General features: G+C 40.5%; 1 protein-coding gene across 5 annotated transcripts in view; it reads left to right on the top strand.

Annotated features, from left to right (window-relative positions):
* Nucleotides 1–13,238, top strand: part of MBTPS2 (membrane bound transcription factor peptidase, site 2) — a 63,924-nt gene extending 50,686 nt beyond the window's left edge. For 3 of the 5 annotated variants that reach the window (XM_032678977.1, XM_032678973.1, XM_032678976.1), the window contains exons 10-11: nucleotides 5,951–6,026; nucleotides 7,359–13,238. In XM_032678977.1, coding sequence (XP_032534868.1) covers nucleotides 5,951–6,026; nucleotides 7,359–7,581 — 299 coding nt within the window. In that variant the 3' untranslated portion in view covers nucleotides 7,582–13,238. The remainder of the gene's footprint in view (nucleotides 1–5,950; nucleotides 6,027–7,358) is intronic. The other 2 variants (XM_032678974.1, XR_004355221.1) reach the window with 2 other exon arrangements.
* The last annotated feature ends 5,734 nt before the right edge of the window (nucleotides 13,239–18,972 follow it).

The raw sequence follows: 18,972 nt of genomic DNA, 5'->3' as shown, positions 1-18,972 counted from the left end.
GTCCCACTGTGCTCTGCACTGGGGCGGCCTCACCTTGAACATTGTGTGCAGGTTTGGGCACCACAATATAGAAAAGCTATGAAGCTATTAGAGGGTGTCCAAAGGAGGGCAACAAAGATGGTGAAGGGCCTGGAGGGGAAACCATTAGAGGAGTGGCTGAGGTCACTTTTCTTGTTCAGCCTGGAGGAGACCTCATCATGATCTACAACTTCCTCACGAGCGGAAGAGGAGGGCCAGGCACTGCTCTATTCTCTGTGGTGACCAGTGACAGAACTTGAGGGAATGGACTGAAGTTGTGTCAGGGGAGGTTTAGGTTGGATATCAGGTAAAGGTTCTTTGCCCAGGGGGTGGTTGGGCACATTACCAGAAGCATTTGGATGATACTCTCAGGCACATGGTGTGATTCTTGGGTGGTCCTTTGCAGGGCCAGGAGTTGGACTTGATGATCCTTGTGAGTCCCTTCCAACTCTGGATATTCTGATACTATCGAGACACTTGTGTGATGATTCTGTTCCTTTTATTCAGACAAAAAGAGTTGATCCCTGAAGCTGTTGGTCATGTTTCTGTCAGCCCAACCCCTTCCCTGATGAGCCCACCCTCAGCTCTGTCCGGAGGGCTGGGCCAGCAGGCTTGGGGGTGGACGAAGCTGTTCCTGTTGTGGCTGGGGCTGGGCAGTTTCTGCTGCTGCTGCAGTGCAGCTGAGGAAGGGCTGGGGAACAAGGACAGCTCAGGGATCAGATGTGCCAGTTTCTTAGGGCTGCTACAGTGGTGGGTCAGGTTCAGATAAACTGTTCAGGCTTTCTGGGCGGGAGATCAGACCAACACGTTCCTGCCGGTCTCCAGAGAGACGCCTGTGGAGAGAGGAGGTGGCTAAGTTGCAGGTGGGACACAGAGACTCTCCTCCACAGCAGGGCCCAGAGCTGACAAGGCTCACCACCATGGGTGGAGCTGTCAAAGTGAATACCTGCACCTCAAGGCACCACTAAGTAGGGGGATTCCTCCAGACAGGTTCACTGGTCAGCAGCAAGTGCCAGTGCATGTCTTGCTTTTTAGAGCAGTATTATCTCTCACTCTTTCTCATCCTGACCTTGCTTTGCCTCTGCCTGTTGGTCATGGAGGCTACTCTTGTCCAGGCAGGCTCAGTTTGAACAAACACTGGCTCCAGTGCAAGCAGGCTCCCCAGGAGAAGACCCAGGAATTAAAAGGCAAGTTAAAGCCTCTGACAACAGCAGAAAACTCAGCAGATTTTTATGGCTAGCCACTAACTCACTGCTGCACAGCAGCCTGACTAAAAATGCTAAAAATGCTTCATGGCTGTGAGCAGCCTTTGAAAGAGGCAGCGGATGTGGGGGGATCGATGACTCACCGTTTTCTATCACACCACCAGCAGATTGCAGCAGTACACAACAGTATCCCAACTGGCACAGCAACCAGGACTATCACTATGCCTATCATACAGCCTGCTCCACGACAGAAAATACTTTCAATGTGCTGCTCGGGTTTGGGAGCATGTGTGGTCGTTGCTACAGTCACTTCTGCAGGAGAAATTCAAATGTTAGCACATCCCCTGCACCACTTGTAAGCTTGCAGCATGTTTGATACCACCAGGACATTCTCTGTTTCCCCCCAGTGCTGGTGCCTGGAGGCACACTCCCATCCTTTGGGACAGGTTGTCCCTCCAAACAAAACTCAGATGGTCAGGAGGAGAGCACAGGGGGGAGCATCACTGCTTGACCAGTCACTCTTTCGAGGGACATGGACAAAACCCATCCCTGCAAGCAGGCAGTGCCACCCGCAACTCTCCCTCCCTGAGCTGACTCCCACACCACAAGGGGATGGAGTCAGGCCCTCTCAGGAGACACTTGAGCCATGCTCCCCCACATCTGCCTTTTCTCCAGCTTGGGCACCCCTTGCAGCTGATCCCAGGTTTCAGGCTGTGCCTCTCACTTAGGGACCCCAGCAGGACTGCTCAGTACCTGAGTGCTCTGAGCCTATTTTAGGAGATTTTTTGGCATTTCCATTGTGTTCTCCAGACTTCGACAGCACTGCCAAAAAGCAGAGACAGTTAAAGCCTCAGCATGGCTCAGGATGCAGGAGGATGGGAAGGTTCCCTCTAGGTTCCCTGCCCAGTGTAGGAGCCAGAATATTGCTCTGGACCTCAGCTCACGAGAGGGATCCTTCTCTGGGCTGCTGTTGTGCCTTGGGCCTCTAGGTACTCAGGGAAGGCTCTGGGATGAAGCTACAGCGGGAGCCACATTTGTGCAAGAGTCCCGTTTTTCATAATTTGTGGAATGTGATCCAGATGTCTTGAAACCAACACACTTTTTAGCTTGGCTGCTGATGTGATGTGCAAGAGCAGGCACTGGGGGAAGAGCCTGCTGCACAGCCATTCTGATGGCTGACACCAGCTGACCACAGGACAGCAAGTACCTGGCCATGCCAGTGGCTGGCGTTGGCCATGGAAGGAGCAACTTGCCTTTCACATGGAAGGAAGATCAAAAGGTAAATGCTGCTTTCTCCAACTAACTTACCTGTGGGCTCACGCTTTTGCTTGAGGACTCGAACTGGCAAAGATTTCAGCAAGCCACCAACCTCGACATCTTAAGGAAAATTGCTCATTAATAAACTCTTGACACATTGTTGATCATTATTCTTTCAAAGAAAGGGACATTGAGAATCTACCTGCAGGCTCTAAGGGCTCCAAACCATCTTTCTGCCAAGCTTCCAGAGACTCTTTTAGAGAATCAGCTAGAAGCAAGCACAAAGAAATGTTTCCATTGCATATTAGGGTCTTCTGCCTTTGTGAACAGAAGCACTGGAAGGGGATCAGGTAATAATGTGAGAGCCAGATGTCAGTGGATTGTCAAAGCTGCAGAGGAGGACCTGGGGACCTCTGAGCTGGCAGTGCAATACTCCTTAAGGCGATGTGCAACACCCTGGAGGAGCAGATGGACTCTTGAGACTCTCTTACCAGGAGAGCGCTCACACAGAAAAAAACCCTCAGTAAAACACTGGAGGAAAAACCCAACATCCATGTTCCTTGGTAAGAAGACCTCACTGGCCCATGGAAGGCTGCACTGGTGCTGCCAGCTGACCTGCTTCCTGCAGTTGCCCTGTAGCAGCCTGGGCAGCCCTGGCATGCAGAGCAGTCAGGAGGATGAGGAGGAGGAGGTGGTGGACAAGGACCATGGTCCCCCTCACACCCGCGGCTACTGCTGTTGCTGTCGCTGCTGCTGCCGTTAGGGAAGGGGCTGAGCAGTCGGTTCTTTGGCCCAGTGCAGCACCGTGGGGCTCTGTGACCTCATGGCCCTAGAATGACCGCAGAGCTGGGGCAGGGCTGTGTGGGGAGCTGCCCTCCCGGGTAGGGGAACACGTCCCATAGGGCAGCTCTGTCCAAGGGCTGGGATGCAGCCCCCACAGCAGGATTAATTACACCTTCAACAGGTTTGCAGACAATGTCAAGCTGAGTGGTGCAGTTGACACACCCAAAGGACGGGAAGCCATCCAGAGGGACCTGGACAAGTTCAAGAAGGAGAACCCATGGGAACCTCATGAGGTTCAATAAGACGCAGTACAAGGTCCTGCACCTGCTTCAGGGCAACCTCCAGTATCAAGCTGCAGAAGGTTATAGTGTCTTCCTGGTTAACAAATGTAACTTCTAAAATAAGGCTAAATAAGTATTTTAATAAAATCCTGTATTTAGTTGAGTAAATTTGTGTGTAGAATAGATGTTAAGGAAAAATTTTTTTTTCTCTTTTTTTTTTTTTTGTGGTTCAGCTGGTTTTTTTACTGTAGTGGCTGATACTAAATACTGCCAGTCAAACACACAGAATGTTTCAAAGAACTTCTTAACGGTATCTCTGATAATCAGTGGCTTGTCATACAGGTTTTCTTCTAGAAATGATTAGATACAAGGAAGAAATTCTTCACTAAGCGTGGTGAGGCACTGGAACATAGGTTGCCCACTGAAGTGGTGGATGCCCTATCCTTGGTAATATTCAAGGCCAGGTTGGATGGGGCTTTCAGCAGCCTGGTCTAGTGAGGGTGTTTCTGCCTATGCCAGGGACGTTGGAACTAGGTGATCTTTTATAAGCTCCCTTCCAACCCAAACCATTCTATGATACTGTGATTGACTTGGATGCCTCTGACTTTCTGAGCTGGGTGGTGTCTTGGATTTCTGTCTGTTTTGTTCTTTCCTCAGTAGTCCAACAGATTTATTTTCTCTAAATCAAAGATTGGTCTTAAGCTGGAAGAGGCAACATGACTTTCAAGCACAGCGGCAGTTTTGGTAATGGAAAGTTCTCTGCTTGTTGCCACACCAAACCATTCTTTTTTTGGGACTCCTTGTTATATATATCTCTCCATCCCCATAGTATGCTTGCTGGCTGGACTTACAAGGGCATCTGTTAAAAGAAGAAAATGTCTTTATGTGACTGCATGGACCAATTCTCTGCCTTATGTGCCTTTGGAACTACTTTCCCTCACCTTTGTTTCTGTGTCCTTGAATTCTTTATTGAACCTGAAGAAATCTGATCTACTCTTAACTAAGATATACTTAGCAGCATTTCTGAATTTGAATAACATTTTTGGTATGTTATGTTCCCAGTTTTCTCTTAGCCTATGCTTTTAAAATTTCTGTAAGGGTGGGTTAAATTGTTTCTTTCCCAAGGGCTGTTTGTATTGTGTGGGATTTGAACTCTTGCTTTCAGATATCTCTGTGGAGGTGGTATTTCTTATGGCTATAACTTTTTCCCAGGTAGGTAGGGAAAATTCACATCTAAAGTTGTTCCTTAGGGACAGAAGGACTATTGTTGGTACTGTTCAAGTTTAGTCTCAAGGTGATTTTCTATCTCTGCCTTAATTTACCTTAAACCCTTCCTTCTGGGGATAATTCTCCATTCTACTTTCCTTGTATAGGAAAGGCGTCTTACTTCCAGCTGTCATAGAACTAAGGTTTCCAAATGGTCTCTGATGCTGACAGACTCAGATTGCTGTTTACTTTGAAAGACTGTAACAAGACTTTTTATGAGAGAACCTGAATGGAGCATCCCTGTACTAACAAGGTGTACTCTGGCAGGTCTCAAGTTACCTCACTTTTCTTTGAAGAACCTCTCAAGAAGCATTTGACATGCAGTGAACTGAAGGTTCATGTACACCTTCAAAGAACAGTGTGTACAGTAACAAAGTATTTCAAGATCATGTTGTGCTTGACATTGCAATTTTCCCGTCACTGTTTATAGGAAGGATGCTGAGTTCCATGTCTCGGGTTTTTAAGTTGCATCAAGTTATATCTTGGAGTCACTTGTCATCTGAGCACAAAAGATAAGCTACTTATGTACTGGCTAACTGGTGTTGTGCAATACAGCTGTGCTTCACCTTGTAGCCTTGGCTTTCTCAGAGGGATTCCAGAATTCTGCTCCCCATCTGCCCCGCTCCTGTATACCATGAGCTCAGCCTCAGGTCAGGGGGAGGTTCTCCAGGTACTGCAAGAGAATTTTCTGGCCTTCAGAGAAAATACACATGCGCACCCGCAATATACATGTGTACTGCATATGTTGAAAAGGTCTGGTAGCTATAATATCTTTCTTTGAAAAGAACTGAAATTACACAAAGGGGTCTTTATGACTATAGATGTACAGTTGCCTCTGAAAATATGTATTTTAGATCTAGTTTTACTGAAATGCTAATTGTATTTTGTGGAGTGACTTTACTATGATAGTGACTTTACCATGACTTTACTATGATAGGTTTAAGAAAGGTTTAATGGCTGCACTCTTGTGAAAACAAAAAAAGCAACCAAACCCATATTTAGACTGGTTATTCCTCTTTGAAGAAGGTCATTTCACATCTGATGTGTCTGCAAAATTTAAGCTAAAATTCGTAATGTTATAACCCTGGAATTACTTTTCATACTTTTCATGCTTTGTGTGTCTTTATATTTTCATTTCAGTAAGTCTCAGCAGTTTTGTACCACGACAAAACTTTCTAAGCATCGATCTACCTGTGGTGATAGAGACGTTTTGCAAGTATCCTTTAAAGTATGTTTGTTCTTTTAAGGCAAGAAGGGAATTGTTCAGAATTTAGTGACCTCGCAAAATTTCAGTTGGATATTGTTTTAGACAGGATGCTCTGAAATATTTCTGTAGAGTTTTGACATCTTTATCCCATCTCTCCATTGATTATTGTCCATGTGCCAAGCTCAAAATGAAATCTCTCACTTTGCTGTGCTTAACAATATATTTCTCTTTTTTTAACTCTTGAGGGTGAGCCTTAACAAATGTGACCAGAAGGTGAAAGTAAGTCTGAATTTATGGCAGGACAAATAAGATGTTCTTGCTAGCTTTGGTATGTCAGAGTTTTACCATTTTTGTGTCATTCGACTGAACTAAATAACAGGGTATGGTTGTTCTTTTTAATTTTTTCTTCAACAGAAAAGCAAAGCATATTCAAAAAGCAGGATAGTTCAGTTCATACATTCTTGTTAATGAACGAGAGGATACATATACACATGTACAAAGCTTAGTAGGTTTGAGTATAGCTAATCTAAGAACCCTTACCTTAGAAACTGAAATGTTTATACATGACTATAGAATAATTAAATTGTATAGTTCAGTGTAGTCCATAGAACTAGAGTAAAGATAAACATAACCTCCCCTTTTCTGGGAACATACAAGGTTCACACTGCCCCAGATGCTTTCTGAATCGTATGTCTTCTTGCCTGGCCATTTAAGATGGAGGTAGGTATTGCAGTTAGGAAGCCTTTACCAACAATAAAAATTGTCTGCCCGTGCCTCATTCTCACGTGCACACACACGTACAGAAATCCACTCAACTTTTCTGGCTAACAGGTAAGTAGGAGAGATAGGCCAGATTTCCAATTATATTCTAGTCATTTACTAGGGAGTGTTTTGGAAAATATTCCTAATCATGATTTCATACTTGGGTCATAGGTCTAGAATACCTTCTTACTTCAGGCATGGTGTCAGAGCTGTAACCTTCCTCCAAAACCACATAAAGCAAGGGAGGAAGATGGGCAGCATCAAGTGTGGTTTCACTGTCTCCTGCTTTTATTCAAGTTGTGAAGAGTGCAGGTTGTCTAAATATACCAACCTAGCGCTTAAAAAAAATAAAGATCTACAGAGGCAATTCTCTGAGCAGGTATGTTATGGTGTAAAGCTCATATTTTACTCATATAATTTCTGTGAAACAGAATGGTGGCTAAAAAAAAATAACCCTCATATGTTTCTCTCTGCATACTAGAAATAATATGGTTATATATGCTTTATGTATATATATATTTATATTTTTTTTTACATTTGCTTGTGTATTATTCATGAACCTTAACTAAAGTCAACCAGATATCTAATTTCTCTATCAGGAGCACTGGCAGTTATCAATGCTGTACCCTGCTTCGCTTTGGATGGTCAGTGGATATTAAATTCATTCTTGGAAGCCACACTGAGTTCCCTCATTGTAGAAAAACAAAACAGAGAACTTGTTGGCTTTTTAATTTTGCTTGCTGGTAGTGCACTTTTGGCTGCCAATGTTGCACTGGGACTTTGGATGGTGACAGCACGATAGAACATTGGATACACTTCCATCAGTTCTCAAAGTACACAGAAATAATGAATCTATTGCCTTTTAAAACTTGTCCTGTACTGAGACTGAAATAATTCCCTTAAAATGATACTTAAAGAACAATCACTGGTGGTTGCTGTTTTAATTTAAAACTGTACAACATCGTGCCTGTGGTCATGAGAAATCTAATAGAACTAAGAACCTTTTTATTTACTCTTTAAACACTGGAATAATTTTGGAGAAATTGTAAAGTTTCACAGGAAAAAGACTTCATTAATTTAGGTCTCAAAATAAGGGAATTATTTTATCTGAAACATTGGTAAAGTGGGAGAAAAAAAAACATTCCAGCTTTATAATTTGAATAATTGAAAATATCTGTGGGCTCTGATCATTTGTCAGTCAGTGTAGTCTTGAGTGTCTTGTTTTGTTTTTTTTTAATCTGATATTCTACCAGACTGGATTCTAAGAAGCCCTAAAGTCTGATCTCAAAATGGTGAAAAGCTAAGCAAATGCTTACCATGTGTTAATAGGGAGACAGTGGCAATATGGGTTAGTGGCTTTCCTTTTCAGCTGGCCAAAATGACTGGAGGAATGTTGTCCTCAAGATGTAGATGAGAAGTTCCAGTGTCTGCTAAAAATGAAGCATGTGGGAAGATAACAAAGCCCACACATCTGTTTCTTAACACATTCAGTTGTATATTATCATACACAGCTGAAGTTTTTTTAAAGGCAATATTTGTCAGCAATAGCTACAAGATAACAGAAATTTAGTTTCTGAGTGCTGAAGTATACTGTGCACAATTTTTCGTAAGTGATATGTAATGTTTGTGTTGTTTTACTCAGAAAAGAATCCTGTATTCTACCTGTTTACAGTTAAAAGTGAAACCTGTTGTTTTTATGATGTCTATCTTCTGATGCTATGCATGTAATATGTACAGTAACTCACTGATGGCTTTCTCTATTTCAGAGGGTTGTTTTCCTTTGGTAGGATTCTTTCTGTTCAAAAACAGTTAACAAAGATATTTAGTTGAAGCTGGTCTTGGATCAGAATTATTTAGAGGAAGAATATGATTGTGAATTGAACAATTTAAACATTTTGCTTTGCTTTCTGAAATGAATACATGAAATGAAATGAAATGAATACATGAAATATCCTTGTTCTTAAATGAACAGTGGAAGAACAGTCAGTGTTTTGCTGATTGAAGTATGTCTGACATACTTTGAAGCTCTTTAAGTCTGTAATATTTCGTACCCGGTAGGATTATATATTGACTGTCACGTCCTCTTATGATATATTGCCTAGTCTATAAATCAGGTTCAGTCAAAGGCTTGTCTCAATATTTAAACTGATGTTTAAACAAAAATGCTCCAGTTTGGGAGCCTAAATATTTGAAATATGAAGTTTTTGAAAAATACGCTGCAACTTCTGCGTCGTACAGTGCTCCCCATAGGACCTGCTGCAGCCCAGATTTCCTTTACAGAAATGGCCCTTCCATCACGAACTGAAGTGGAAGATAAGCTCATGGATACTGGCCTGCAGGGAGTACTGAAACGTTCATGATCGGGTCAAATACATTCTTTTGGCACTAGAGGTAAAAGCCTGGGTAATTTTACGAGTGGGGCCGAGCCCAGTTCCAGGTGCTACTGCCTGGATTCGTCACTGATGTTTGCATTTGCCCACCGATGTGTATTTTTGCACAGTTCCTTTCACACTTAATTAAGATGTACTCCTTTCTTAAGATGATAGAAGTAGTAGTGAGACCCTATGTGTTTATTTGTTGCTGGCTAGTTTACTCACCTCTCCAGCGCTGTCACAGGCTGGGTGGACCTCTTGAAGTTCACCTCTGTGGGGTGGCAGGCCTGTGCCGCCCATTTTCAATCATTTCAGCCCAGGCATATAGGCACAGATCCTGGTAAGAAAGGGTAAATCCTCCAGTCAATCCAGTGTGAGTTGGTCCCTTTGGGGGGACTGTTAAAAGTCACACAAAGTGCAAGAAAGGGTAAAACAAACTATGCCCTGAAAGTCTAACTTGTAATCACTCCTGGAAACATACAGAGGTTTCAGGGGAGCAGTTCTGATGGGCCACTGCCATCTCTCTCCATGAACAGGAGGATAGGAGCAGCCTGGTCTTTGCACAAAGCCTGGCTCTGAGGTTCTGTTCTAGAGGCCTGCTCTCTCACCTAAGTGACTGCTTACTGATCTGAGCTCTTCCTTTCAATGGCTCTGTGTCTTGTCCAAGCTACAGTGCAAAAAATTAATTTGCGCTTAGGAGTTTTAATGGAATTTAGTAAGACAGGATATTTACTTTCAAAACATGTGAAGTTTGATACTTTATATGTATGACTACAATGGCTTGTGGCAATCTTTTAGCGTAGTGCTTCTCGTGGAGATGTAGGCAACAGATTTTTAAAAAAGTTTCTGAATTAACATACACAAATTACATCTGCTATAATGAGGCCAGCAGGTTGTTCCTCGTTATTTAGTGTGCCACCAAAACCATGAAGTCTTATCAAAGGAAATTAAATTCAGTTTACTTAGTATAACTGTGACTTTCTGTGATTATGTGAAGTAGAACTTCAGTCTGTGTCTGCCCTCAAGATCAAGAAGAGGGTGGAGAACACATTGGTCATGGTTTTAGCAAAACAGATACACTGGTATGCTGTAAAGGCCCTGGATATCTTATATGGAAGAGAGACTACTGGAAGTGTTTAAAAATAATTCATGAGTCCATTTCTCCACAATCTGGAACTCTACTGAATAAGGGTTGATTTAGGTGCTTTGAATCAAGACTTCAAGCAAACTGGGCATGAATGGTGACCCAGCACATCTTAAATTACCTGTGGACAAAGGTAGTACTTAAGTTGGACCTCTGTCTGGAGAAAAAGTTGTTCAGTGGACCCATTTCATTCTCCTGTAATCCCAACATAGGGATTACATTCTGATAAGCATGTGCCATGCATACAGTTATTGGGAGGATTTTTCCTGGGGTTTTGTTTGTTTATTTAGCACAAAAGGACACTGATTTCTGTGTGTTGGATTTTTACTCTGGAGTATTTGTGATGTTTCTTCTGTGTTTGTAAAAATAGAAAGGAAGCCTTTCCTTAAAATGAAATCTTTCCACTTCTTATTCTAATTAGCCCCTCAGAATCTTCAGTGCAAAATCCATCAGTGTAATTATATGGCATATTGACTGGACTGTAGAACAGAGCACTCCTAAAGATTGGATGGCTGCTACTATTTATGTATATACTATGCATTTTAAATCTGTATCAGATGGAAAAAGTAATGTCTAATATTCAGAAATGTTATATGTAGCTTTTACATGAAAATTGCCAGAAAAAATCCATAATTATTATCACTGTTCTGCTTTGTTTTTTATGAGATTTTTTTTTATATCAGCAAAGATTTACATAGCATGTTCTGATAATGCAAAATACAACATGAAAATGGCAAACTTCTTAGCATGGGGGATGTTACGTACTCTTTGCTAATTAGGAAATTTGAACCAGCTTGCTTCTGTACAAGTTAAATGAAAGAGGCTTCACTAGAAAAAGTATAGACAAACTTGCAGATTAGTTTGCCCAAACTATGAGCCACAATGGAAAATTTGTTAACTCATCCTTTTTATTTAGAATGAAACAACCAACTGTATTGACAGTTACTTTTTCCAGTGATGGTTCTGCATTTGTGGATATGTATGTGTATACATACATACATTTCTATAACAGATACATATACAGCTGCAGGATGTATTAGTACTTTTTTAGGGGTAACTTATAACAATCCTCCATATTCTGCAATGTAGGCCTTTGTTTTTCTTTTTCCTCCTCTGTATTAATTCTCTCTGTGGCTTTCTCTGGATTTTAAAATAGAAACTATGTTGTTCTCCCATAACTGATCTTAACTTTGTTAACAGATGATAAGTGATGGGGATGTAACAGCTGCATGAGTTTTGTTCAGTTGATGTTTATGTTTCTTAGTTTCTGTGAAGCCTCAGCTACAAGCATGGTAAACAGAGATTTTTCAGGGCAACTAAAAGAGGTCAGCCTTGGAATCCATCACTCTCTTAATGCTGCTGTTTGTGCTGTTCTGAATGATAACTGGGATAAGCAAGACTGTGTAGAGTATACTGAAGAAATAAAGTTTTCAGGACAGACCTCCCCATAGCAGTCAGGGTGTTTCAGCTTTCTTTGAGTAAGGATATATTTTTGTTCAGTTTAGCACATCAACAATCCCAGTTTTCCCAATAGTTTCATATACATTTTACATGACAGCAAAGACTGACCTGGAAGAAATATTTTTAAAATAAATTAGTATATCATCTTCTATATGAAAGATCTGAATTTGTATCTGGATGGCATTTATGACAGATGAAGCAGGGTTATAAAGGTTTATGTAGCCTGGTCTGTATTTAATTGTTTTAAAAAGATGTGAATTAAACTCCAGATATAGTTATTTGTAAAATATGCATTCTGTATATCTGCACTCAGACCAATTTCCACAACTATTCTTGCCTCAGCTTTGTTCTTGTACTCTTGTGAGTAAGGAATCTGAATTTTAACACAGGTAAGGTCCAATATTAGTAAGTATTTTATACCCTCTTCATCCTGAATTTCTTGTAATGCTTTATATAGATGAGTTATTTAATATGACAGAGTTACCTGGGGTATATTCCCTGTATTAACGCAGCATTTGGGAAGCATTGTACCAGGCACTGCCAGGAAAGGGCAGCTCTGTGACTCCTGTTCCTTGGACTCCACCACCACCATCATGTGAAGAGCAGATGGCAGTGATTAAGGGCAGTGAAGATCTTCAGTTTATGGCAGCTTTATGAAACCTTCCCACTGCTGACCCAGTGTGAAAGGACGGGAACAAAGAGCAGGATATGACACTGCAATTCCATTCATTCCATTTACATTGTCATGAAACCTGAAAAGAACTTGTAATTAACATTTCAGAGCACGAAGGTACATTTTCCAGCCCTTCACTGCATCATTCAGTGACTGATGATGAAACTTTCTAACACTTTGTCTTTCCATCGATAAATATGTGCTGAATAAGTAGTATGAGTAGTTGTAGATCATTTTGTAAAACTGACTTGGATCTTTCTCACCTCTAGATGTTCGTCTTGGGATGGTTTCTGCAGCATCATAGCGTAATTGACCTTTGTTGATATTAGTTTGAAAGGTTGGAGGTTATTTCCAAGCCATCACTAGAAAAATCTATTTCCTTCCTTCCCAAGTAATTTGTTAATATTTTAAATTCCTCTTTCCTTACCTAACTTTGCTTTTAGATTTCATATACTCAGATGATCTTATCTTAAGTCTGTCAGTGGAATATGTATTGTTTTGAAATTCACTGTGGAGTTTTTTTCCTCTACATAGCCTTATTTTTCACACTGACTCACAGCTGTGGAATGTTAGATTTCTAGACCCTTTGTTCCCACTATGCATTGTTCATGATCATGTTTTTTTTAAAAAAAAGGAAAAAAAAAAGAAAGCTTCATTTTTAAAATGTCAGCTAACAAATATATGGAACACTGACTAATGTATTGTGGTTTTGTTTTGCTTTTTTTCTCTATTTAATCAACCAAACAATAAGTATTGTTTTCTATGTATGATAAATGTATCCTGCAAATAAATTCATTGTTTGATTATTAGTGTGCTTAAATCTGTTTTTAAAAATAAGGTAGAGTGACATAATCCCTTTTTTTTGGCAATTGCCATATTCTCTCATATATTCTCGTTCTCTTCATTTGTGATTCATATTCTCTCTCTGGGTACTGACAAGGCACCCCAAGGTACACTATCCTTTTCAGTATCTGACCACCTCCTAAAATAAATCATAACTATCACTTTACTTCCCCTTATTTACCAGCTTACCACAGTAAGAGTTGCAATATTTGACACAGGATGCCATAGTGAAGGTAAGTGAAACCACTCCTCTGGCCAGTCCTATGTGAAAGACTTAAAATGTCAGATCTTCAAATGACATGAAGGTGATGTTATGTATCACAACCTTTGATTTATATATACAGGCCAGAGCTGGGCACATATCCTGGCTAGTTCTGAACAGGTTCCTTTCAGTATCCAGGTGCATCTGGGACTGGGTTAGCACAGTGTAACTGGGCAGTTCAGCTTTGAGAATGGAGAGTTACTGATCTGTTTCTTCAGGAAGCTCATCTACAGTCAGCCAGGTTATTTGTACTGAGAACAAAATTGTCCTTTGTTGCTTACTGAGCAAGCTGTTACTTTATACAAGCAGAACTGTTTCAGCAATCGTGGCTTTGTTCCCAGATGAAAGATTACCATGAGGAACGGGCACAAAGCACAGATTGGACACATTGGTAGGATTTCCCAGATAGGTCGCTGTGCAGTTTTTGCATTTTTCTGAATACTTGCGTGAAGCACTTTTTTTGCAGGGTTTCTGTTTTTCCTCTTACCTATGTTAAAGGTAGAGACAATAGCATAATTTTTTTCTGAAGCATTTAAGCTTCTAAGAGAGTTCCGAGATTTTTCAGTTGATTTTGAAAATATTATCCCTTATTCTGATTATGTATGTTCTGTAGATATCATGAAAAAAAAAATCCATGATATCCTAATGTCATCTTGAGGAATGTTGCCTTAATCACTAATACAGATTGAGAATAAGATTTAAAAAGAAATACTGTATATATGAGTCTTATTGCTGTTAACTTTTTATGAGCTTAATATAATTCTTCCTCTGATCATACCAGTTTGGACCACCAAGCAGAAGCATTCCTAAACATCTTCAGTAGATCTGTATGTGTTGAACTCACTGAAACATTTTTTTTAAGAATTTCTATGACCTTTTGATGTGAACTACCCAATGAAACACAATTTAAGGTTTGATTCTAATGTTGTGGTAGTAAGCTGGGAGAATGCACAACATTTATAAGCACCAGTCACAGAGACTTCTAAAATTTTCCCTTTTTTTACCTCCGAGACATGTGGGTCTAGGGTTTATTTTCATACTTTTAAGGCTCTGGTGTTGTTGAAATAGAATTGGATGTTCTTACCAATTATGTGTCATATTCTATATGTTTATGATTAATTCTACCTCTTTTTAGTTCTTTGCAAATATATTAGTGGCTGAATACTATCTAACCACCACTTCTGAAAGTCTTGAAAACACATGGTTGTACATCCTTTTTCATTTCCCCTCAAAGGAATCTTTCAAACTGAAAAGAACAATTTTTTTCTCTCCTTTTTTTTTTTGTTATTAAATGTCATCTTTTTTACTTGCTTTGCATTGCAAAAGTTCCCATCTTTTCCCCTCTTCATAGCTCTGTGAGGATCTCTATTAAAATATTACCAGATAATTTTTTATAGTGTGAATTTCTCCAAGCCAGCTGAATTTGATTCAGTTACCCACGCAGGCTTCTGGTGTGGTCTGAGATATCCTAAGGTGTTCTTGGGTTAATAACCTGACTTGAAACAACATTTTGAAACTCATCCCCCACTCGTCTCCCTTTGTCTCCTGGTAGATAAGTCTTAGGGTTCTAAGACCTACACATGGGGCTGGCAGATGTGGGTGAGGCCCAACTGGAGATCAAAGACATTCTGGACCAGCAGCTGGATACTTGGAAGGACACCTGAGGGGATTTTGTATCACACCAGATGCTTATATGTGGGCAACAAATCAAGCCACACTGACTCCTTTTCTTTCCTTGCGTAGAATATGAGGCTTTTTGAGTGAATTTGACATAAAAATACATCTAATCTTTTCTTCTTATGCATAATAGCATGATACAGGCTGTTCTATAAAAGTCAGGCTAGCAGACTACATGCATTCTCCTCCTGCTCTGGACCTTAGGCCTGGAAGCAGCAGAAATGAGTATTGCTGCCTTTCCTACAGAAAGAAAAAGGAAGGCTTATAGGGAAAATTCCATCTGTCTCTAGCTGTGAAGGCACCAGGTGGAGACAAGGCTTTGTGAGGGGACTGTGATCATCTTGGCCAACTGCCACAATTGTGTATTTGACTTTTTTTTAGCTTGCAGGTGAAAAGAAATGGTGAGACTTACAGTTAGGAATGGGATAAAATCGGGGAAGGGGCGTGATAGGGAGAGGTGGTTTGTTCATTTACGGAATCATTAATAACTCCATAATAAGCATTTTTACTACTTTTTTTTTCCCCTGAAGCATTTAAAGCATTTATAGAGCTGACCTGCAACCAGAACTAACAAACTTCCTTCACTGGTAAAAACACTCCATTTAGTAAGATCAGAAAGGCATTTAAAAAGCCTTTCAGGGTGGTTAGAACCCAGAGTTGTATCCCTCTCCCTGTTTGAATACCAGGACCAACCTGACTTTCAGTTAGTCTGATGTGGTCAGAACTTTTCTCCTCCTGCTTCCACATTCCCCCTTCAGCATGAGTTCACCTTACAGATGCAATTATTAAGAAAAGTTAATCAATCCATTTTTATAATGTTTTGCCCCTTGGCTTTGTTTTCATTCCTGCAGCAATTTGAATAACTAGCAGAAACTTGGCCAAACCACCTCTATCTCTATGATTGCTGCAAAATCAACAAAGACAGATTAAGAACATGCATTATAAACCACAAATTCCTGGGTACTTACCACTGGTTATACCAACAAACGTGGGGTTTTTTTTCCTTCACTGCCACTGTTTACTGCTCTTTATTAAATGATTGAATTTATTCCCTGGAAATGTTCTTTGAGGCACTTTGAATGCTCAATGTGTTGCAATGCTGAAGGAAAAAAATGGGCAAATTAAAACTTGTATAGTATGCTTTTCACAACCAAAATTCACTGTTTCATTTACGGAACCAGTGCAGATAAGATTATTTTGTCATATACGAAGGCTCTGGTTATTTTCCCAGCATTTGTATTCAAAGTTACTCATAAGGAGAGCACTTTGGTAATTAACCTAACTGACCTCTGCAATTAAATGTAGCTGAACGAGAAGTTAAAACAGAGGTTAAAATATTGCTGTCACAGTTGTGAAAACTTCAGCATATTATCGAATGATAGTTTTTCATAAACATGCAGAAACCTATTGTTCACTCGAGACTTTACCTAACCAGGAACAGCACATTTTTTTTTTAACCTTTTTTTTATTTTGACATGAAAATACCAAAAGCAATTCTGAAGAGAACATCTCAGCTTTCATGTACAGGGTTACTTAGAGGGGTTCACTTTTAGCGTGTGCAAATGATGGTGTAAAAATTAAACTGTATCATTTAACAAAGTGATTCTAAATGTGATACTTCATGAATCACTCTGTTCTCATATATGTGATTCTCCAGTTTGTTTCTTGTGCTCTATTCTAAGTCAAATGCAAGTGCAATGCAGTTATTTGCACGAATTTTTATAGCTATACAATGTACCTGAAGACATTAAGGTTGCAGCAAACCAAAGAGTACAGGTTTGGTGAACTTGTTCATCATAATAACATAGGGAAAAAATCTAGATAGCAAATGTAGCTGATTAAGGAGTCATGAAACCAAACCTGTCCTAGTCTAATGAAAAATAGCAAAAATAATCCAGAAAATCCAGGTTTAAAAAATAAAAATTTTCTCATTAATTAAAACTAAGTAAATAAATTGTGGGGGAAAAAAAAGTGTCCTTTAAATGAAGACACTCTTCTAGATCAAAAAGGCAATTTGAAAGGCAAAATAAACCTCTTTTCTTTTGCCATGGGTTTGTGTATACACACAGATGTTAATTTGGTAAGCATTTGGTTAACTTCCTCTGGCCTGCATTAGCATCAGCTTAGATAAAAATAATAACTGTTGGTGGCCTTAGAAAGCTGTGAAACATACAGGCCATAGCTGCACTGAAGGAAAGTGCAGTGGCACTGTCAGAGCCATAAATCAGAACTTACAGTGAAGAAAAATGGTTCATCATCTCTGTATGGGCTTGGGATGTGAGACCACCCAGTGGGACAGAGATCCATCCTGCTGTGCTGCACCTTCCCCCTGTGACCTGCAGCAGCCTGGGCCAGACTCAGAAAGGGACCTGCAGTCCTAAGGAGGGACTTAGACCAGTGCACCTGACTAAGCACCGCCATTAGGACCTTGCTTAGCCTGATATCAACAGGCCTCCAAAACTAGCTCAGACTTTAACTCAAAATAGTCCTGAAGTCTTCTGCACATGCCCAGCCCTGCTGCAGCAGAGGAGCTCATGCACAGCATCCAGCCCGGGGTCTGGCAATGATGCGTGTGCTTCCTCCTGCCTGAGAGGCTTATTTAAGCACCTGGTCTCAATGTGGAGCTTTTAAATCCAGCATCCCACAGAATGCAGCAGGGGTTAGTTTTGTCTTTGAAAATGCTGTGTGCAGGGGTGGGAGCAGGATACAGCAGATGGGAAACAGCCTGGATACAATCCAGTGTCTGTGTAGTGAAGCACTAAACAGAGTTCATGTAAACTGTAGGTGAGTTTGAGGTCTTGACCAGGACCTACTTAAAATCTCCAGGACAGAGCCACAAAGTTTCCAAGATTGTGCCTTGGTTGTTGGGCCTTTTTAGTCCAGGGCCATTAATAGCATGCAGCAGTCTGTGTGGGGATGTGTCCTCTGCAGATGTGCACCAACCATGTAAGAATGAGGGGGTTTCTTGCTGGAGGGGGACATTAAAGAGATGCTGTCAATTTTAAGCTTTTGGGGGAAAAAACTACAATTATTTTAAAGAATAAAAGTGCTTTAATATTTGAATAGCTATTCTGCTTTTTGCTGAAAAACCTTTTCAATGTTTAAAAAAACTTTAACTTTCTTCAAAGTCTAGGAAGTGTGCAGCTTTGGCAGTGGAAGCTGATGAAAAAAGGAGCTTTGAAATGGGCTGTCTCCTCTTCAACTGCTCCAAATGTTTGACCTTGCTGTATCAGTTTGATGCTGATAAAAGCTTGCTTTTTGCTGTTGTCTACCCATAAGGAAAGTCATCTGTCTTAAAACCAGCTTAAGTTATTAGTCAGTTGGGCATCTGAAATCAGAAATTTCTGCTGGTGCATCCCAGGCTTTGGAATGCTGTCCTATGAAATCTAACACTGCAGCCAGACATTAGATCTGATACCAGGAAATTGCAGATCCAAATTAAATGGAGTCCATGAAGTAAACACTGAATACGATATGCACATGAAAACAGACCCAAATGCTCACAAATCATAAGGCTGTTACCAATATGAAAATATAAAGGACTCCTTTCTTCCGTCCTCATTCACCACAAACATGATCTGGCTACACTGACATTAGTGGGAAACATCCTGCCCCTATGAGGAGGAGAGTATCAAGTCTTAAAGTAATAGCAAAATAAGGTGGCATAGCCTAAAGAACTGACAGAACTGGACTTGCTGAAGTAGGAAAACAGTTGCTTCAATCTATAGACTGAAGCAAGGGGTTTGCCTTGTTATAGTTGG

This window comes from Chiroxiphia lanceolata, chromosome 2 (assembly GCF_009829145.1).
Source record: "Chiroxiphia lanceolata isolate bChiLan1 chromosome 2, bChiLan1.pri, whole genome shotgun sequence".
NCBI lineage: Eukaryota > Metazoa > Chordata > Aves > Passeriformes > Pipridae > Chiroxiphia > Chiroxiphia lanceolata.
This window is presented reverse-complemented; position numbering and strand designations above follow the sequence as displayed.